Source organism: Sipha flava, unplaced genomic scaffold, assembly GCF_003268045.1.
Source record: "Sipha flava isolate LNK unplaced genomic scaffold, YSA_version1 100_pilon_pilon, whole genome shotgun sequence".
Taxonomy (NCBI): Eukaryota; Metazoa; Arthropoda; class Insecta; order Hemiptera; family Aphididae; genus Sipha; species Sipha flava.
In genome coordinates, this window is record NW_020271714.1 from 801,525 (window position 1) to 823,248 (window position 21,724).

The window sequence follows — 21,724 nt, forward strand, 5'->3', positions numbered from 1 at the left end:
TTAAATCTATACAAATAATTAGATAAACACTGGAACGTTTTGTAGAATAAATTTAATTTAACTAAAAGGAGTCAAACATTTTTTTTCTTGAGTATAGATCGCGACTAATTTCCATAAACGTATGATAACTCGTAAAATTAATAAAATACTTATTATTGTACAAATAGCATTTGGATTGATGTTTATTAATCTAATTGTTATGTGAAAGTGTTACGTACTGTGAAATTCGCAGTTGGTTGGCGGATAACCTGCTCTTCTTCGGACGAGGTATCGGACTCGGAATCCGAGCCGGTGGCGAAGAACCTACTCATGTTTGATTAGTGCGGCAGCAAAAACTGTGAAGCAAAGGGTAAAATACGGATTTAAGTATTATTTGAATACGATTTTCGATATAAAAGCGAACATTAAACAATACCCGGTAACACAAAAAACGTGGAACCGAATGGACAACCAAGCAAAATGCTATGAAAAAGTGGCTAATGTTGGGAGGGGTGGCTCGCAGCGCGATAATGTTGATAAACAATATCACACCACGCCATGTTGCAGTGTAGCCAAAAATGTTAACGACTCGATAGGTAACGATGAAATTCTCATTTGTTTACATCATGTATCTTAAGTTTTAATAGTCAAGTAAAAATTTTTAATTATTCGATAATACATCGATATCCAATGAATTTCGACATTTAAAATCTAAAAATAATGGAACGAACATTTTTAAAATAAGCGATAAATAATTTTTCCTGTATAACATTTTTGATTGCTTATCATTGAGTACCACTGCTTGTTCGGCGTCACAGTATCCGAGTGTTATGTTTTGAACCGAGAGTTATGACTACATAACGTTATCTTTATCGAAAGTTTATTTCATATTTATTCACATTCTTCTATCAATGTTGCATTATTGGTTGACTTTTTTATATCTGTTTACTGCCTTTTCTTGCATCTATTTGCTTATCATTTAATTGTATACCATTGTCATTGGTTAATATTATTTTTAGGAAATATATATAAAAAAAGACACATTAAAATTTTGATTCAATAGCTTATTTTAATGGTTCTGTGTAAAAAAGTATAATACAATAATTACGTAATATTAAAGATGGGGCAGATACATACTGTTGGACCCAACAAAGCTCTTATAGTTTCTGGTAAGTTATGATAAATATATGACATGATTTATATTTTATTAATTTTTATTATAAATAAATAAAAAAAGCAAATGATTTATTTAACTCATAAATTACTATGACTAAAGGTTAATTAATAATAATAATTTAATATTATATATGATTTATATAATACTATTTTTCTTATAATAAATAAAAAAATGAAATAATTAAACTCCTTGATTATTATGACCAATGACTTCGAATCATATCCGCTGCTTTTTCACCAACCATTATGGTTGGGGAATAAAGATGTGCACTTGGAATATGAGGAAATATTGAAGAATCTACTACCCGTAGTCCTTGAATTCCAATTACTTGTAATTTATTATTGACAACATCTCCCATCCTACATGTACTGCATTGATGATGATAAGTATGAGTCAAATGTTTTGATATACAAATCCAATAATCGTCAGATTTGAATAATAAATGATTACATTTTGGATGTGGCATTGGGCTTAGTTTAGCTGCAATGTTTTTAAATGCTTGTGTTTCTTCTACCAACCTGACTGAATATTTAAGTGCAAATACATTGTCTTCTAGATCAGTTATATTGTCATAATAACCATAAGACATAATAGGTGGATGCCATGGGTTTTTACTTTTCAAAGTTACATTCCCTCGAGCTTCTGGTTGTAATAATAAAGTAGCAATATTAAATCTACCTGGTGTTTGCCCTATTGGAGCCAATATTATTTCAATTTCTTTGCCTGATGGTGATCGTACAAAACCTAAGCCATCTACTCTTGATGGTACAGTAAGTGGTCCACGACCATATTTAAACCATTGTTCAAATAAATAAGGGTTTAATATTGTTTGCTCATTAATTACCGGTCCCGTATGATTTGATATAAATTCCAAAGCTAAAAAAATAATGTTTCATTTTTATAAATTATGTAATAACATAAGACCAAATGTACTTAATACCTAGATTATTTTTACAATATAAATATTTTCTTACTTATTATAATGTAGTAAAATTAAATAAATTATTATAAATAGTTAATTTTTGTTCGAAATATGTTATACTAAAATATTATACCTGTATTATTTTTGATAAGATTTAAGCTCAGTTTCTATGACTCCTCCAGCGGCGGATTGGCCCACCAGAATAGTTCCCGGTAGGCCAGTAGTTGTATTATAACATTGTGCTAATGTACTTGGATTAAAAATTATTTTATAAAAATAATACATTTAAGAATATTGTATTTAATTGTAAGATTGTGATAAAAACTCAGTGTAAACGTGATGTAAACAATTCTACGAGCATTTAATTCATGAATAAAGGAGACTTTTATAGAAAATTTTTACTATTAAATGGTGGGCCGGTTATACAGTAATTTCCCGGGCTGAAATTTTTAGCCAATCCGCTGCTGGACTCCTCTATTAATGTTTATATCAAAAAGTATATTTCAAATTATTATTAATATTTTGTGTTAAATCGTAATTTTTTATTTATTATTATTATTTGATATTGCTGTAAATTTGTCTAATAACCCTGTTCATATTTGTTTTATAATATATGGTTTATTCGTTATTAAAATTTAAATAAAAATTATTGCAACTTTTAAGCTAAAGTATAGTGATTGATGTAAAAAGGATAACATACTACATTCTCATTCTTATTAGCATACAAATATTTATAAGTTTGTTATAAAATTAATTATATTATTAAGAGCAAGAATTATGATTTAAATTAAATTATCTTTACCTAAAGTACCATAGTGGTCTTGTAAATTTTGCCCCACTGGCAAATCTTGGATGACTGGTATACCAAGATTGTTTAAGTGTTCTTTTGGTCCAATTCCTGATAACATTAATAATTGTGGTGAATTTATTGGTCCTGCAGATAAAATAACTTCTTTTTTAGCAAATACTCTTCTATTTTTCCCTTTTTTTACAAATTCTACTCCGATTGTTTTTTTAGATAATGGATCAATAAGTATTTTTGTTACTCTACAAAATATTGCCACGTGTAAATTTTGACGGTTTTTGACAGACTGAATATAGGCTTTAGATGCACTCACCTAAAAAATAAAATTATTAAATTGACTTTAATAATATATATATGTATAACAAATTAATTTCTTTAAAAATGTCAACTTTTTCTAATTAACCTGTTTATGATGTTTAAATAAACAGTATAATCTTTAAATTAGAGTATTAATGTTGATAATAACATTTAAGTATAAAAAAAAGAGTAAAATAAATGATCTTATAATTAATATTATAAATTGTATTTAAATAAACATTTATTTATATATATACTTGTTGGTATAAGTTATAACTGTTTTAATATTAATTTTATAATTTAAAATATTTAATTGAGCGTATAAGTGGGTTAGATTAAAATAAAATATACAATCTAACAGGTAAAAAATACAAATCGAATAATTACTCTTCGTCCATTTCGTGATGTGGCTTGTAAACGTGATATTCCATTTTCTGGATTTACTGTATAATCAATATTTTTTTGTAATCCCAATTCACCACCTGCTTCTATAAACTTATCTACAAGTGGTGAATGGTACCTTACTCGCTCAACGTGTAAGTTTCCGGTCTGTGAATGTAATGATGAGTTTTGATATTCTTGTATAGAATTATTTTCAGCCTTTAAAAAGTAAGGCAATACATCTTTGTAGGCCCAACCAAAATTTCCCATTTCTGAAATTGTGTCATAATCTTCTTTTTTTCCTCTTGTGTAGAACATACCGTTTAATATAGACGATCCTCCCATTCCTTTACCTTTTGGCCAAGGACAACGATTATTTGCATAATTAAAACATCCATTTTTAGCTGGCTCAGCTGTATAGCCCCAATTATAGTCCGTTGATTCTAAGTATTCTGCTGCAACTGGTATATCTGTGTAAATAGACTCGTCTTGTCCGGCTTCTAATAATAGCACTGACCAGTTAGACTGTTCAGATAAACGATTTGCAACAACACTACCTCCAGGACCGGCTCCGACAATAATAAAATCATACTCACGTAATATTGGTTTATTACCTAAATATGTGTTTTCTCTAAACGGAATTCCTTGTTGGAGATATTGTCCATAAATTGATTTAAATAATTCTTCTACTATTGAAGATGAAGATGAAATAAAAAATAAGAATATTATAACAATTTTCATGGTGAATCAAAAAATAGTCAGTGTACTTGACCATAAATGACTAATGTCAGTGTCAATGTCTGGAGAAATACTTTTATTTTAGGTCAAACTCCCCACTATATGTACTTTGTATTTAATATTTTTTAAATGTACTGTTACTCCTACTATAGACGAGAAAGAGATTTATATTTCATATAATTTATTGGTTTATGAAAGATTATAATGTGGTAGGTTATTGAACCAGTAACGTAGGTTATTTAGCAATAAAACATACATTCACATTTAAGTACTACTGTTAAACAATTTTACTTCAACTGATTACTATTCAAAATTTAATAAAAATTAAAAACTTTCTAAACAAGTAATTTACTATCTCAAATTTTTATCAACCCATTTATAATTAATTTCATCGTTTCTGATTTTGAACGTAAAAACAAAATGATTTTTTTTACTACGGTTTTTTTTTATTTTATAAAATTCATGGATTGAAATCTAAAATGATAAATTATTCAAATGTTATCAATTTCAATTAAATTAGCAGAAAACAGTGAAATAATATTTATTCATTTCTGTTAAAAAAATGTTTTAATGCTATAATAATCGCGTTTGAATTAATATTATAATATACTATCTTACAATAAGATTCAAAATGTGATAAGTATTTTAACTTGGTATACTATTTTTACGGCTACACAGTATCTAAAGCAACGATGTTCAACCTGCGACCCTCCAACGATTTATATGTAGCCCAAACAGAACTCATTGAATTGATAATAAAATATGAATTTCAAAACTTATATTATAAATATAAAATAGGTATAATAAAACAATCAAAGTTTGTCGCAAATTTAAAAATGAAATATGCAAAGAATGTGTACCTACAGAAATCAGCCTACTGATTCACATTTTGACGACTTGTTAAGAGTAGCATGAACCAACAATAAACCAGATATATCCAAAATAAAGCTAACATTATCTCTCAATATCAAAATTCACACTAATTTAAAATAAATATTTTATTTAATTTTTTTATTTCTGTTCCGTTTATTTCAACTTGCGTCCCATGAAATATTGTAAAATATTTTATGTGGCCCAAATAAAAATAAAAAGGTTGAGTATGGCTGACCTAGAGTCACGCTGATCTGGTCATCGCTAGGCTAACTATCCGGACAAATTATAATTCGTACTTTAATATTTATGTATATATAAATGTAAATATTGTATAAAAATTATTTATGTCAATGCCGATTATCTACTATAAGACGTATATTATTGATAAATAACTGATATCTATATTCTTATGTAAGTATTTATCGTATAATTGTAGGTACCTCTATGAAATTTGAATTATTCGGGTTAGGTAATATTTATTAGTAAGTTGAAAAAAAAGTCATTCCGTTTAATCCGGGTAGAGTTCGATCCGATCTAGTCCGTATCGACAAGACTACTGTATTCTAAATTTTAAAAATAAATATATTTCATTTTATTGATTTTATGTCTTTTTAGATTTTTGATGATGTTTTCATGGTCCACAACACTGTTTATTATTTATTTACTTATTTTTACTTTTTTTCTCTGATTAACTGGTTGAATTGAAGTAATTGAAGTTATTAACAAAAATAATGTATTTTTTCTGTTAGATTTAATGAAATTTTATTTTAGAAAATTTTAATCTCTGTAACAGTATTTTTCAATATTTATATAAATTAAATCATTAATAATTGTTTATATTATTTTAATAAACGAGGATATACAATTATTAGAGTAAAAATATTAAACTTAGGGTTCAGTTTTGATCATGTTTGGCATACTTAAATACCTATCTAGTCTGAATTAAAATTATCTACTTATTGCTCTTATGATTTTGTATAAAATAATTGTTTCATATTTTAATTATTGCAAAAGCAAAGATGTTTAATGAATTATCTATTAAAAATAAACTAATAAAATTATGAAAATATGTTATGTCCATATAAATTTATAATTCCTGGAAAATGTATTGGTCGTTTTTTTGGTATTTAGTTTCTTTACAGCATATTTTGGCGTTAACTATTATAATATTCATATTTACAAATATGGCATTAGTTTTATTTTGACTAATTTCTAAAGCAATGGTCCTCAACCTTTTTTTGTTCACGGCAAACCATTATACATCACAAGTTTTCGCGGCACACTCATGCACTTGACAACAATAACAATTTTGGCTAAACGCTAAGATATCCAGTTGGGTTAAAACCGTACAGTTCACCTACATATGTATCTGCACAATTAATTGATATTTAACTGTCATAGTTTCATCAGTCGGTATTTTCAAATATCAGACATTTTTCACGGCATACCAAGTCGATCCCGCGGCACAGTAGTTTGCCGCGGCACACTGGTTGAGAACCACTGTTCTAAAGCGTAATGTTAAAATACAAATGTCGTAAATTACATTTGTAAACATTTATTTGCATGTTGATAAATAATGGTGACTTTGTGTATAATTCATATTTATAATAATCGATTCATTTTATTATAAATAAATAATAAATTCATACGCCACTCGTGACCTCTTTTAAATGTAGGTGGATACGATAAAATTCTTCTTTAGAAATACTTTCATCAGATAATCTGACTGTTCCGATTTACATTAGCTGATACCATGCCTACAACATTTTAATGGTATGATAATAACAGTAGCAGAGTAAATTGCACTGCTATTTTCTATTAGCAATAGCAGGTTGCTAATCAAAATTAAAAGTAGCGGTTATTACTAATTATTTATTTTTAAATAAAAAGGTCATAATCTCCCCCTCCAAATGTCTTTCTCATTAATGTCTTACCATGTTTGCATAGGGTTATACAAAATTAATCTCTATGGTAAATTATTAATAGCAAACCCTCTCTTCCTGGAAAAACCCTGTGTCCTCACTAGCTGTTAATTTGTTATATGTATTATAATCTTGTACTTTCATTATTAAGTTATATTATTATAATTTTTATGTGTGTATTTTAGATTCTGAGTGTATTGAGAAATGTATTTACTACGATGTTTGATATTTTGGTTCTGTATACAATTTTGACTAGAAGGATTGTTCCGATTATTATTAAATAATAAGTGAAAAATAAGAAATAGGTTGTAAGTGACACTTTGAATTGAAGGGGGAGGGGTTACTTAACTCATTTTTTAGCAGCTTTCTTAAAATTTGCGTAAATTAACGGAAAGTTATAAAAATATAGCAAAAGTTACGGCATACTGGTTTTTGACCAAATTTAATTTTTATTTTCATCATAACTTATAAAATAATAATCTTAGACATGGAATTTTCACTGAAATCTTATACCATTATTGATATTAGATATATTCCATAGATATTCATACTATGAATGGAGTAATTTATCAAAGATTTTTCAAGTCAATTTTTTATTGTAATTTTTATATTTTCTTAAGTTTTTTTTTTTTTTTTAAATTTGGATAATATAGTTATTATTATAGGCAGAATTATGTTATTATTATATATGCAAAAATATGCAAAATAAAACTTTGTATTTCGAATCTATCAACTAAACTTGTAGTTTACCTACCTATTGCCTATTTTTTGGACTGTTTAGAAAAAACATGCAAATGCATATAAATCCGGGCTTTAGTTATTATAGTTAGTACAACAAAAAATCTTAAAAAAGTTTCATACATAGTTTCTCATACATATTTAATGTTGATCAATGAAAAAAAATTAATATTAATTTAAAAAAAAAAATAACAAACGTTCGATTATTAAATTTTAACAAAACTAGTAATCACAAAAACAAATTTATTGTAAAAAATTCATAAAATGTACAGTTTTTATACTTTTTATTTTTTGTATTTTTATATGTACATTGGTTTCAAGTTTAAAATACCAACAATATAATATTATATTACAATATAATAAAATAATAGCAATATTATTTACCCATCTTTGTGTCTCATTTATCCGTAGTGTTTCATTTGACTAGGAGTTTTGCTTTTTTTGTTTATATTTTTATGGTTAATTGATAAGAGAAAAATGAAAAATATAATTTTTTCTTCTTTTTTTTATTACATTTAAATAAAGTGTTCATTTAAAAGCATTTACAATTATACTTAAACTTATAGTATATTTAAAATTTATATTTAATCCACAGAATAGTTCATTATGTTTATCACAGACAATGGTTTATGGATAATTTATTTTAAATAATCAAATTCAAATAATTACACCCCAATCTTCTTTAATTAAGTCTGATCCTTTTTCAGCAATCATGATAGTTGGTGCATTTGTGTGTGCTGATATTATTTCAGGCATTATTGAAGCATCAATTACCCTTAGTCCTTTAATTCCTTGAACTCTTAATCTTGAGTCTACCACAGCTGTAGGATCTTTAGTTGGTCCCATTTTACATGTTCCTGACAAATGATATATGGTAAATGTTAGGTGTCTGGCTGCACATTTCCAATAATTGTCTGAATTAAATTGAAGATGTTCACAACCGAGTATAGGAATATCCCATAATTTAGCATTAAAACTTCTCATGGTTTTCATTTTTGATAACTGTTCACTTATTCTTACACCGGCCACTATTATATCCAGATCTTTTTCATCAGAAAAATAATTTGGATAAATTGCTGGGTATCGAAATGGGTTACGATCTTTTAATTCTATCCATCCCTTGCTTTTTGGTCTCATGATCATAGGAAATATCATGAATGCATTTTTTTGTTCAGTTTTTTTAAAAACACGATTATATACTTTATCATCAATTCCAAATGATTTTCTGAGTGTTTCATCTGAGCTCACAGCTCCATTTATAAATAATAGTTCAAGATTAGGATGGCCATTAACATCATTTGGATGATCTAAGTCAAAAAGTGCCAGTGCTTCTGTACCTCCCGGTATAGCTATTGGTCCTTTGTGATACATCATATATTCATGTAAATTGAAAGGATTTTCTAAAATTCTATTGGTTGTTATTGAACTTGTGTCATTGACTATGTATGTTAAACCACCCAATGCTACATGATCCATTAGATTACGACCCACTGGTAAATCTTGTATAACATTAATTCCTTTTGATGTTAAGTGATCTTTTGGTCCAATTCCTGATAACATAAGTAATTGGGGAGAATTAATAGCTCCAGCTGAAACTATTACTTCTTTTCGTGCAAAAACTCTGTATTTATTCTTCCCTTTATAGTATTCTACTCCTATTGCCTTAAGTTTAGTTTCATCGAATAATATCTTAGTTACATGGCAATTTTTTTTTACAAACAAGTTTTTTCGTTTACGTATTGGTTGAAGGAATGCTACATTGGTACTATGCCTTAATCCATTTTTCATTGTTAGTTGATGAAAATTAAATCCTATCTGACTATTTCCATTTAAATCTCTTACAGGATATCCTAATTCATATCCTGATTGAACAAATGCTTTTGCTAGCTTACTCTTGTATTGTGCTTCTGTTACCGAGAGGAGGCCTCCCTTTTGATGAAAACCATGATCTTGAAGGGTGATATTTGCATCTTCTGATTTAAGAAAATATTTTAAAACTTCATCTGAGTTCCAACCTAAAAAAATGTAAAGTTAAAATAGTTTATTTAAATAATTTTTTTATGTAATTTTGTATTTTTACTAACCAACATTTCCTAAATCAGCCCATGCATCATAATCTTTTCTGTGACCTCTGGTGTATATCATGTAATTTAATATGCTTGATCCTCCCATAACTTTTCCTCTCGGAAAATTGCATTGTTTATTTACATGACCTATAACATTTAATTTGTATTTAGGTGGCTTTTGTGGATCAACCAAGAAAATTACAGTTGTTGGTGGTTGGGCGTGGGCCTGGTGGCTCATAACAGATGTTCAATATTTATCTCTTGAGGTATATAATTATAATTGGTAGTATTATTGTAATATATAGTTTATTTATACTTATTTATGTGTCAATATTTTTCATGTTTAGGTTATGACTTTAAATCCAATATGTGAGACTGTTGAAACTGTTCATGGAGTTCCTTTAACAGTAACAGGGGTAGCTCAGTGTAAAATAATGAAAGCTGATGAACTTTTACAAACAGCATCTGAACAATTTCTTGGTCGATCTACAATTGAGATCAAGCAAACTGTGCTTCAAACTCTAGAAGGTCATTTAAGAGCTATTTTAGGTACTTTAACTGTTGAGGAAGTTTATAAAGATAGAGATCAATTTGCTTCTCTTGTAAGAGAAGTTGCTGCACCAGATGTTGGTCGTATGGGCATTGAAATATTATCATTTACAATTAAAGATGTTTTTGATAATGTTCAGTATTTAACTTCACTGGGAAAATCGCAAACAGCAGCAGTAAAAAGAGATGCAGATATTGGTGTTGCACAAGCCAATCGAGATGCAGGTATTAGAGAAGCTGAATGTGAAAAATTGGCTATGGATGTAAAGTATGGAACTGATACAAAGATTGAAGATAATTCAAGAATGTTTAAACTCCAAAAAGCTAACTATGATATGGAAGTGAATACTGTTAAAGCTGAAGCTCAGTTAGCCTATGAATTACAAGCTGCCAAAATAAGACAAAAAATTAGAAATGAAGAAATTCAAATTGAAGTTGTTGAGCGAAAAAAACAAATTGAAATTGAAGCACAGGAAGTTGAACGTAGAGAAAGGGAACTGAATGCCACTGTCAGGTTGCCTGCTGAAGCAGAGAGTTATCGTGTTCAAGCAATTGCTGAAGGAAAGAGGTAATTAATCTTGTGTTAAAGTTAACAAAAATACAACATTTATTAATTGTTTTAGAACTCAAGTTGTTGAAGTTGCAACTGCTGATGGTGAACGAATCAAGAAAATTGGCTTGGCTGAAGCTTCTGCTATAGAAGCAGTTGGTAGAGCTGAAGCTCAAGGGATGATGTTGAAGGCAAACGTGTTTAAAAATTATGAAGAAGCAGCTGTTATGTCATTAATTATGGATGCATTACCAAAAATTGCAGCTGAAATTGTAGCACCTTTATCTAAAACTGAAGAGATAGTGTTGTTGAGTGGGAATAATAATATAACATCTGAAGTGAATCGATTTGTTGGACAATTACCTCCAGCTGTTCAAGCTTTGACTGGTGTTGATTTATCTAAAGTATTATCAAAGATTCCTGGGGCCAAATAAGTGGTTATTTATCCACGTATAATTTGTATTAAATTCTTTATTTTTTAACTATATTTTATGATGATCAAAAACTTGTATAAATCTGTCAAGTTAATTATTCCAATATCATTGTTTGCAATTATTTTGTATTAGATAGTCATTCATTTTAATAATTTTGTAATTTTATGGGGTAACATTATAGTAAATTATAAAGTTTTTGTATGTTACCCATTTTATGTTTTAACTTAATTTTGCTTGATTGTGTATATTTACCTTTTATTATACATATTTATTATTATTATTCATTAGCATTTAATATTAATATTTTCAATTTTTATTGTGCTTTATGTTTAACAAAATGTAATTAAATTATGAATATGTTTATCATATTATATTTTTAATATTTTTATGTATAGTTTTGAATAATACTGTGGTTAGACATTATTAATTGACCATTCTATAATCCATCCTAAAATGTACTAATGAAGTTTTGAAATATTCCATTAAAATAGTAGAATATATTTTGTATATAGTTATTTTCATATGTTATAACCAATTTTGTTTAACAACTAGATATTTTTTATTTTAAATCTATTTAAAGAATAATCAATTTTGTATTAGTTAATATAACTAAAATTGAATAAAATAGCTTGCACACTCTTTAATTACTTAGATATATAGAATGTTATATAGCGTTACCTTAAAAAACTATTATTTTAAAAAATAATCAAAGTTTTGTATTTGGAAGAATTTTATATTTTTACTAGAAATAATACATATATAATTTATATATTATATAATAATATACTAATTTATGAATAATTTTAAATAATTATTGAGTGTTACACTATCTAAACCTAAATTTTAATTTAACTTTAATTGGCTAATAAAATATCCACAAGTTACTCTACACTAAAAATTGTTGGTTAATTATCTTTTTATATCAATGGGATTTTTTATTTTATTTTTTTTATGTGGTATTTGTGATGAACTTTTGTTTGTTTTTAGAATTTGAGTTGTAAATAGCTTACAGCATTACAATAGTAATAACTGATAAGTATTAATACTGTATTTGTAAAACTATTTGATTTCTATAAGTTTGATTGAAAGAATTTGTCAATGGTAAAATTGTATGGTAAGTATCCATGTCAATATTTATTAAAAATGTATGAAGATTAAATTAAATAGAATTAGAGAAATGTTTGGTACAGATAAACATTTTTTTTATGAAGGGTTACTGTACATAATTTGTTGCGCATTTTTTAACGCTTTCGTGGTTGTACCGTACACGACGTCTGTACTTAATTACCTAAGCAATAGCTTTTCGATGGCATAGTCTTATACTTCCAATTAGCATCTGTGAATTGTAACATATTGGCTAACAAAGGAACGTCCATTAAGAATTGCTCTTCGTCACCGGCTTCCATCAACAAAATGTCCCACGTGGGTACCTGTAAAATGAGTCCGTCTTAATTATATTTTCCCAGTAATTATGAGTTTCTGAGTCAATATTCGTGGGAAACACATCTCGAACAACCGAAAATTAAATGATAGCATTTGATCTTGTTTTTGCTGGTATAGGTATGTACAATATTCACGTCAGTGGCGTATATAGGGTGTGGGTGCCTAGTGTACTACAACTCCCCTCCCAAATTACATGGATGTATTCATCAACATATTATGATAACAACACAGTGGCGTATATAGGAGGGGGTGCTTAGCTGGCTACAGCCCCCCCCGAAATGTTTTAAAAAACTTAAAAATTATTTAAAATGTATGTTATATTTTAATGGTGCTTTATGCTTATTTAGAATTTGCGTCCAGCGTCAAATCGTTTTGGGACATTCTATAAATTAAATGTAGATAAGTACCTACTGTATCTTGTTAGTAATTCTTAGATAGCAGTAGTAATTTAACCTGTCCATAGTAGCCCCTTCCGAAAATATTTTGTATACATGATTACACTGATTCACGTTAATATTGTAATAATATTATAGTAATGGAATAATTATAATAATAAACGTACAACAGCAAAAATATGGATTTAAATTCAAGTTCATTATTATTATTTTTAATAAAATAACCGGGAAAAAATTCACCATAGTCTATAGTGTACGCATACACATATCTATCGTTGATTTAAATAGTAGGTAATTATTTATAATCAATATATTGTTATCTATTCAGAATTTAAAATAAAAAAATCCTACCAAATCTTATTGGCTCATGTGAATGAAACAGGATTATGCCGGGATTGGTTTATGATCATCGATGTACGTATAGGTGTATAGATAAACGTAGGTATTTAGAGTCTTAGCCGGTAAGAAATCTTCCAGCACTTTCGGATTCCCACAAATATTGCATTATAATGTATATTAGCGGCTCTGAACGTTCTGTTGCACGCGTATATGTCTTTAAAATTAATTGTTGAATCCATGAACCCCCGAGTTGATGAGTAGAAAAACCATATTTTAGTTACCATAATTTTTTTATGTATTTAAAAACAACCCCTGCATATCATTGTGTATACGAACAAGAATGCGATATAATTGAGGACCCCTGACACGAGTGTTGCGGATATCCAGGTAGCCGTAGACCATGGATTTAGATCATATCTGAATTCAATGCATTTCTAAAATGTTAATTGCTTCCGACGAGTTTTTGCAGAGCTGTTCAGAGGAGGGACAACGGAACCATTTTGCCCCAGGCCCCATTGTTGGAATATTTTTTAGAGGACCTCATAAAGTTTTGATGTATGATAAATAATAATAAAGCCTCGATTACAATGAGTAATTTTACACTCTGCATGTTGCGATTAAAGTCGCGCGCGTGTGAGCGTGTAGCGACTTGTCTCATTACATTGACTGATTAAATTATAAATAATAGGAATAATATTCAATTCTGTTATATAAATATGTAATACAATACATGAATTTAAATGAGCTTGATTGGTTAAGGTTTGGACAAATACGTTTGCAAGAATTTTGTTATTCTTAGTGAGTATTTTGTTTATCATATCTTATTTTTATGGTCGAAGGGCCCCCAAATTAATTTGCTTCTGGCCCCGAGTTATTGTTTGTAAATTCCGCAACTGACCCTCACTGATAACAGGGAGAGGGGACAAAGGGATCATTACCCCTACTGGGAATTTTTATTTTCAAAACTATTGTTAATATAATACCACGCATATTAATTATAACATCATTTTATTGAGATCCATTTATGAAGTTAAGTAAAATTGTTTTATAAAAATGTAAAATTTATTATATTTTTAGATAATTTAAAATGTATAATCTTGAATGTATTTATTAGTTTACAAATGACTGCATATCGATTATAACTATAAATTCTCCCGAGTACCGATTTCTATAGTATTTGATTTTGTTCTCATCTATTTTTAGATACACGTTGTTTTGGCCCTTAAAATTTTAATCTTGCCCTGTGTGGGATTTTATCTTGCGAACGTGCTTGCCCTACTCCAACCCCTTTTACCGAAAAAAAAAATAAGATAAATAATTATATATTTTTTTAAATAAATGCATTGTAAACAAACATAGTATCTAGGTTTTGCCCTCGGTTTGCGTGTGTATTCACTTACTTCTGACAATCGATTGGCTACCACTGCTCCGGCGGAACCTGCGCCGACAATGATAAAATCGTATTCGGCCAGCCCGAACCGTTCGTCCCGTGTCTGACGGTTCACGTAAGCTAGATTTTCTTGCAGAACATTCAACAAGTCTTCGAAAAGTGGCGGATACTGCTCATTTTTGGGTAGTTGACTGCGAGTATGGACAGCGAACAGCAGGCAGACGATAACTAGCTTCAGCATAATTGTATCTGTTAAGGAGTTGGAAATGAAATGGTCAGTGAATGTTTAAACGATTCTCATACGAAATACGAGTTAGTATTTTATTTTTTTTTAGTAGTTTTGTTGATGAGTTATATGAGTTATGTTGTTACAATGGCGTATATAGAAAATATTTTCTGGTGGAACTACTATGGACAGAGTTAAATTACCACTGCCATCTAAGAATTACTATAAAGACATAGTAGGTACTTATCTACATTTCATTTACAGAATACCCCAAAATGATTTTACGTTGGACGCAAATTCTAAATAAGCATAAAGCACCATTAAAATATATCAAACGTTTAAAATAATTTTTAAGTTTTTTAAAACATTTCGGGGTGGGGGCTGTAGCCAGCTAAGCACCCCCTCCTATATACGCCACTGTGTTGTTATCATCGAATGTTGATGAATACATCCATGATGTTTTACATATAGTACTATATTTTATTGTTTTACGAATATAATTGAGTAGAGGCATTCTTATATAAACGGATTAGTCATCATTACGTATACATGAACTTATGTTTTATTAAATTTTACATATTTTTTATGCTGATACACTTCTACAGATTAACCCCATAAATGTCTATAACGTTTTATATGCGCAAACCTACTTTTCTCCGTAAATTATCTTTACAACTACTACCCAGCAATAAGAATATATATAAGGGGGGGGGGGTGATTAAGTTAAGAAAGATTAAGTAAGATTAAGTTAGGTTTATGAATAAAATATTTAAATTACAAATTAAACTGTTTAACTTCTATTTCATATTTTGATAGCACAAAAAAAAGTATTATACTATCGACTGTCGAGAAATCGTAGTAGCAAGGTTATTAATGTTTTAAAGTTGAACGGAACGTTACAAAATGTTCCATATCGTCATGTTCAGTGGTGTGCGCAGGAGAGGGGATGATAGGGGATATATTCCCCCCATAGACTTTTTTTTTTAGTCTTAAACGTTTAAAAACGTATTTAAGAAATACGACGGGGCAGTTACGGTTAAATGGATTGGTGTTAATGAACATACATTGAGACATTCCATTATCTTCAGAACAAATAATTGATGAATTTAGTGTAAAATCCAGAAGGATTTCTGCCTTGATTGCATTTTTTTTTTGTATAATAATAAAAAATAAAGATTGAAAATAATACATTTTTTATTTATGACATCCCCCCATACCAAATTCCTGCGCATGCCACGGGTCATGTTATTATTGTTATCAGTTATAATATGAATGATATTCATATTTCATATCAATTAGCCGTTTCGCATGTTAAGATAAATCATTTATTTTCCTACGTAGCCTATATGCAAACATTATAAATGTTTTATATCATATTATTAATATTTTTTAAATTATTATTATTTCATTAAATTTATATATATTCATCACAACGTAGGTCATTATATATTTAAAAATATAAAAAAATTCTTATTATACATACAAAATGTTATATATTATTATTAATAAAATAAATTCTACAATTCCACCCATATTAGACAAATGTGCTTAATTCGATTCGGTTCATAGGTCGTCCGTTTTGTGGCATCTCAAACTTAACGGTTCGCAGTGAAAATGCGACAAAATAGCGACTGTGATATGACTTTATTTAATAATATATATATATATATAAAAACATCAGAAAACTAAACAATGAAATAATAACAATAAAATTTCAATTCGTTTATATCCTATTTTATTATATCCTACAACGTGTATTAAATGTTATATGATTTAACTGTAATACCGATATTAATATACACTAATCGTTTTAATTATTTTTATCTTTTCTCCTAAGTATATATTATTATTATCTATTGACTATTTAAGTTTAAATGCTCGAATCAGTGGTGTATTTGAGACTTCATCTCTGAAGGGAAACTATAATAAGAGGGGTAAACTCCTTCTCCACCCATTCCAAACATTTTTTTATACGTTTAAAAAATAAAGCACATTTTCATTTACAAAATAAGATCTATATATTTTTTTTTTGTGAATCTATCAATTACATTAACAACATTTATTTTAATTGCTCTATGAATGTTTAGTAATGCCTGAACGCACAAGTGCATGCATATTTAGTACTTTTTAAGTACATTAAGTTCCGAGCCCTACTTATGACCAAATCGTAGGTCCCTGTTAATTTTTGGCCTAGCAAAATAAAATTCCCGGCCTGAAATATTAACCCAGTCCGTCCCTGCCGCACGGTGTCGTCCGTGAAAATAATTATAAGTAAAATACCCTTTCAATGTCCATTTAATAATAATTTATATAAATACATAATATGTATTGAATGAAATTATATTGCTTGTGCCCAGGGCTAGGCAGTATCTTAGATACTAGTATTTAAGATATGTATCTGAGATACAATTGTACCTTGTATATTGTATCGAGATACATTATTTTAATGTATCTGGTATCGTGGGTTTAAATACTTTTTAACTTGTATCTAGTATCTTTTTATGATTAAAGATACTAGATACGATCTATTGTTATATAATAATAATTATTAATAATTTAAATCAGGCATGTCAAACACGCGGCCCGCGACTTATTTTCTGTGGCCCTCGGCTAGTAATATTAATGGACAAAATAAAAAAAGAATAATAAAAAAAAAAATTATAAAATATTAATCATGTGTTTTAACTAACATAGATTCTTTGAGAATGGTATATATTTTGGTATACATTATTATGTTTTATCTTCTGATAAACTTTAATCTAATCGAGCAATTAGTGTTATTGATGGTTTCATATGTACAGATAATAAATATATGTATAGATTATAGAATATAGATTAATAATTTATATCGTCGGTACGCGACATGCGTGCCTTTGGAAACTAGTCGTTCGACAACCAGCGTGTGTTCGAGTTTAAATTTTGTTGCGTATATTTTACTAAAAATTAATACATTTAAAAATGTCTGCATCAAAACCAAATGGTAGTTATAAACGTAAAATTACCGATGAACATCGTCAATTTCATGAACATTGGGAATTACAATATTTTTGTAGTGAAATCAATAATAAAATAATTTGTTTAATTTGTAAAAGTGTTATTAGTGTTCTAAAGTTGTACAATATTAAGCGACATTACGAACAACATAAGTCGAAATACGACCACTATGAACGGTTATTAAGACAAGAAAAACTGAAAGAATTTAAATCAGGATATAAACACCAACAATTAATGTTCACTAAAATACCTCAAGAAAATGAAGCTGCAGTAAAGGTTAGTTATGTGTTGTCAGAGTTAATTGCCAAACATTCTAAACCATTCACCGAAGGTGATTTTATAAAAACGTGTTTGATTAAAACGGCTGAAATCATTTGTCCCGGGTATTTAAAAGCTTTTCAAAACATTTCATTAACATGAAATACGGTTGCTGAAAGAATAACTGAACTAGCATGCAATTTGAGAGATCAGATAAAAATTAAAATACCTAGTTTCGAGTATTTTTCAATTGCCTGTGATGAAATACCGATATTGGTGGCACAGCTCAGTTAGCTGTGTTCTTTCGAGCTTGCGATACGGAATTAAATATTTATGAAGAGTTATTGGAAATTAAACCTATGTATAGTACTACTACAGGAGAGGATGTATTCGTTTCTGTTTGTGAACTCTTAAAAAAATATGATTTGCCTTTGGTAAAGTTATCGTCGTTGGCTACAGATGGAGCTCCTTCTATGACAGGAAAAAATAAAGGTTTCATTGAAAGGTTACGAAAAAAAGCGAATGAAAATTTTGAGCATACATTTCATAAAACACATTGTATTATACATCAAGAGATGTTATGCGCAAAAGTTATTAATATGGTACATGTAATGAAACCGGTAAAACAAATGGTCAATTTTATAAGATCTCATGGTTTAAACTAAAGACAATTTTCGATTTTTTTAAACGATTTAGAAAGCGAGTATTCAGGTTAACCATACTTTACAGAAGTACGTTGGTTATCATGCTCCACTATATTAGAACGATTCTGGAAGTTAAAAGATGCAATACAAATATTTTTAGAGTCTAAAGAACAAGATGTCAGCACTTTGTCGGATCCAATGTGGTTACAAAACCTATCTTTTAAGGTCGATATAACGAAGTACTTGTCAAATTTAAATTTAAAATTACAAGGAAAAGATCAAATTATAACAGCTATTAATGACCATATTAAGGCTTTCAAATGTAAATTAGATTTATGGGAAACACAGTTACAGAATGAAAAATTAACGCATTTCCCAACATATATGACGTACGAAACAAGTTATTATGAATCAATTTTTTACAAAAAATATTCAGAACAAATTATATGTTTGAAGACTGAATTCGGAAATAGATTTCAAGATTTCAAATATTTAGAAAACGATTTTAAATTGTTCACGTCTCCTTTTTCAATAGACGCAGTAAAAGTTCCAGCACATATACAAATGGAACTGATTGAGTTTCAAAATGATTCAAATTTAAAACGTAAATTCAATGAGGTTGGTGTACCGGATTTTTACAATTTTTTGCCTGTAAGTTACGTAGAAACTCATAGATTTGCGTGTAAAATTAAGTCTATGTTTAGTAGTAGGTACTTATTTATGTGAGCAACTATTCTCATTGATGAATAGCAATAAATCACCCGTTAGATCCAGATTAACTGACATACATCTAAATTCAGTTTTAAAAGTGGCTTCATCCAATAATGTTTCTCCCGAAATTGAGAAGTTGGTGGAGGAAAAGAGATGCCAAATATCGTCCAAAAAGAATTATTAATATGTTTTCTTTTTTTAATTTAAATAATAGATATCTCATATATTATTAATATGAATTTTTTGAATGTTCATTTTTTTTTAAAGTTTTTCATATGTATTTATACCTGTTGTGTCCGTAAAGAATAAAATGTAAAAAATGTAAAAAATATACTTATTTTCGTTAAATGTTGATGTGTGGCCTACGTAGTAAACTAATTAATATATTTGGCCCACCTTATACTTCGAGTTTGACATGCTTGATTTAGATTAAAGTTTTTCACGTCGAAGGCATTGACTTGATAAATGAACAATATAAACAATATTTGCTAATAATAAAATTAAATATAATCTTTATTATGAGCAAATTTTGTAATCAGTAAGTTACATAAATCCAGTTTATCAGCAGAACGTTTTCTTAATTTTATCGCGCTAAACATTTATTTTAGACTGTGATTGTGCGGTGATCGGTTCATATTTTCTGTCTATGCGGTGTTTGCATAGTATCGTCCGATTTTAAGTATCTATTACTAAAAACATGGATAATAATGTAATTGTTAATATTCCAAAATCCTTGTACGGAACATTCTATACAATATCAAATTTTAATGAAATAATAAATGTGAATTGAAAATTGAAATTATTTACTATTAATTATATTATTTATTAATTATATATATAATTATTTTTAATTATATAAAAAAAATTAGTAATTACTAATTGTAATTAGTCTCTTTAAAAGGTAACCAGGAATTTATTTTAAAACATGGGATATAACATATAAAAAAACTATTACTATAATACTACATATCATTTTTTTTAAATTTAAATATGTAATAGTTAATAAATAAACATTGTAATTTATAAATATATTTATATTATTTTTTATTCTATCTAATGCTAATGAATAAATAAATATTAATAAGTGTATAAAGTATCTTGTACCTTATATGTATCTCCGCTACCTGTATCTTGTATCTAGTATCCTTAAAAATATCGAAGTATCTTGTCGTTGACCATGAAAATGGTTTATTAATAAATTGTCATACGGCGATAGCGCGATTTGGTGTGGTTTTATCAGGCCTAAACAATATTACTATATTGCATAATATGCATATATATATTATATAATATCTGAGCGGAATTTGATTATTTTATATTTGCATACATTGAGGTCAATATTTAGGACATCAAGTATTTAAGAAAATTAACATTTATTAGCATAAATAATTAAAAATATAATTTATTAATTACCTCTTTTCTATGAATTCTTGTGGTGGTTTAATACCATGAACACTTTCTAAATGTCTTATTAAAGACCCTAACGTGCCGCCTACACAAGAATATTCATTGTTACCATCACCGTCACACAATGGCGCATTTAAGGAAGGGGGCGAAAGGGGCAAATTCCCCGGGTGGCAAATTTTTGGGAGCGGCAAAATATTCTAACTTTTATTATTGATGTGTTTATGATTTTTTTAATTTTCACACCTTTTTCAGTATTATTTAGTATTTTAAAAAATATTGTTAACCATCTCATAAGAAATTAAAAAAAAATTATACTATACCTAGTCACTTAGATAATAGTGAAATAGCAAAATAGGTATATTACACTTATTATTCGATAAGATATTATATTTTCGTTCAATGTTTACATAAAGACTCGGGTACACAGAACGCGGTATTCACTTTAGGGCATGTTTAAAAAGTTTACAAAAGGAGTAAAATTGTACC

General features: G+C 28.3%; 4 protein-coding genes across 5 annotated transcripts in view; 1 reads left to right on the forward strand and 3 right to left on the reverse strand.

The window, feature by feature from the left end:
- Positions 1-512, reverse strand: part of LOC112679516 (eukaryotic translation initiation factor 3 subunit C) — a 12,991-nt gene extending 12,479 nt beyond the window's left edge. Inside the window, exons 1-2 of one of the 2 annotated variants that reach the window (XM_025549364.1) lie at positions 416-512; positions 219-335 (exon numbers count right to left, since the gene is read on the reverse strand). In XM_025549364.1, coding sequence (XP_025405149.1) covers positions 219-311 — 93 coding nt within the window. In that variant the 5' untranslated portion in view covers positions 312-335; positions 416-512. Of the gene's footprint in view, positions 1-218 lie in introns of both variants that reach the window. The other variant, XM_025549357.1, reaches the window with a different exon arrangement.
- Positions 513-822: 310 nt separating this feature from the next.
- LOC112679543 (flotillin-2) lies at positions 823-11,616 on the forward strand. Its single transcript, XM_025549398.1, has 4 exons — positions 823-1,148; positions 10,070-10,164; positions 10,246-11,015; positions 11,071-11,616. Exons 1-4 carry the CDS (start codon positions 1,100-1,102, stop codon positions 11,429-11,431), a joined length of 1,275 nt encoding a protein of 424 aa, XP_025405183.1. The 5' UTR covers positions 823-1,099; the 3' UTR covers positions 11,432-11,616.
- Positions 1,157-4,358, reverse strand: LOC112679536 (glucose dehydrogenase [FAD, quinone]-like). Its single transcript, XM_025549387.1, has 3 exons — positions 3,568-4,358; positions 2,881-3,196; positions 1,157-2,032 (listed from the first exon to the last, which is right to left on the reverse strand). Exons 1-3 carry the CDS (start codon positions 4,300-4,302, stop codon positions 1,353-1,355), a joined length of 1,731 nt encoding a protein of 576 aa, XP_025405172.1. The 5' UTR covers positions 4,303-4,358; the 3' UTR covers positions 1,157-1,352.
- Positions 8,313-15,267, reverse strand: LOC112679528 (glucose dehydrogenase [FAD, quinone]-like). Its single transcript, XM_025549377.1, has 4 exons — positions 15,009-15,267; positions 12,720-12,861; positions 9,917-10,045; positions 8,313-9,847 (listed from the first exon to the last, which is right to left on the reverse strand). The coding sequence occupies exons 1-4, from the start codon at positions 15,237-15,239 to the stop codon at positions 8,490-8,492; spliced, it is 1,860 nt and encodes a 619-aa protein (XP_025405162.1). The 5' UTR covers positions 15,240-15,267; the 3' UTR covers positions 8,313-8,489.
- Between the last annotated feature and the right edge of the window lie 6,457 nt (positions 15,268-21,724).

What these genes read in the sequence shown, in the direction of transcription:
- LOC112679543 (XM_025549398.1), top strand. Translation starts at nt 1,100, where the DNA reads ATGGGGCAGATACATACTGTTGGACCCAACAAAGCTCTTATAGTTTCT. An exon ending in CAAAGCTCTTATAGTTTCTG is followed by an intron (nt 1,149 to 10,069) that starts GTAAGTTATGAT and finishes ATTTGTATTTAG; the next exon opens with GTGGCTTTTGTGGATCAACC. An exon ending in TTCAATATTTATCTCTTGAG is followed by an intron (nt 10,165 to 10,245) that starts GTATATAATTAT and finishes TTTCATGTTTAG; the next exon opens with GTTATGACTTTAAATCCAAT.
- LOC112679536 (XM_025549387.1), bottom strand. Translation starts at nt 4,302, where the DNA reads ATGAAAATTGTTATAATATTCTTATTTTTTATTTCATCTTCATCTTCA. An exon ending in CATCACGAAATGGACGAAGA is followed by an intron (nt 3,197 to 3,567) that starts GTAATTATTCGA and finishes TTTATTTTTTAG; the next exon opens with GTGAGTGCATCTAAAGCCTA. An exon ending in AGACCACTATGGTACTTTAG is followed by an intron (nt 2,033 to 2,880) that starts GTAAAGATAATT and finishes TTATTTTTTTAG; the next exon opens with CTTTGGAATTTATATCAAAT.
- LOC112679528 (XM_025549377.1), bottom strand. Translation starts at nt 15,239, where the DNA reads ATGCTGAAGCTAGTTATCGTCTGCCTGCTGTTCGCTGTCCATACTCGC. An exon ending in TAGCCAATCGATTGTCAGAA is followed by an intron (nt 12,862 to 15,008) that starts GTAAGTGAATAC and finishes CTCATTTTACAG; the next exon opens with GTACCCACGTGGGACATTTT. An exon ending in ATCGAAAAGCTATTGCTTAG is followed by an intron (nt 10,046 to 12,719) that starts GTAATTAAGTAC and finishes TAAATGTTATAG; the next exon opens with GTCATGTAAATAAACAATGC.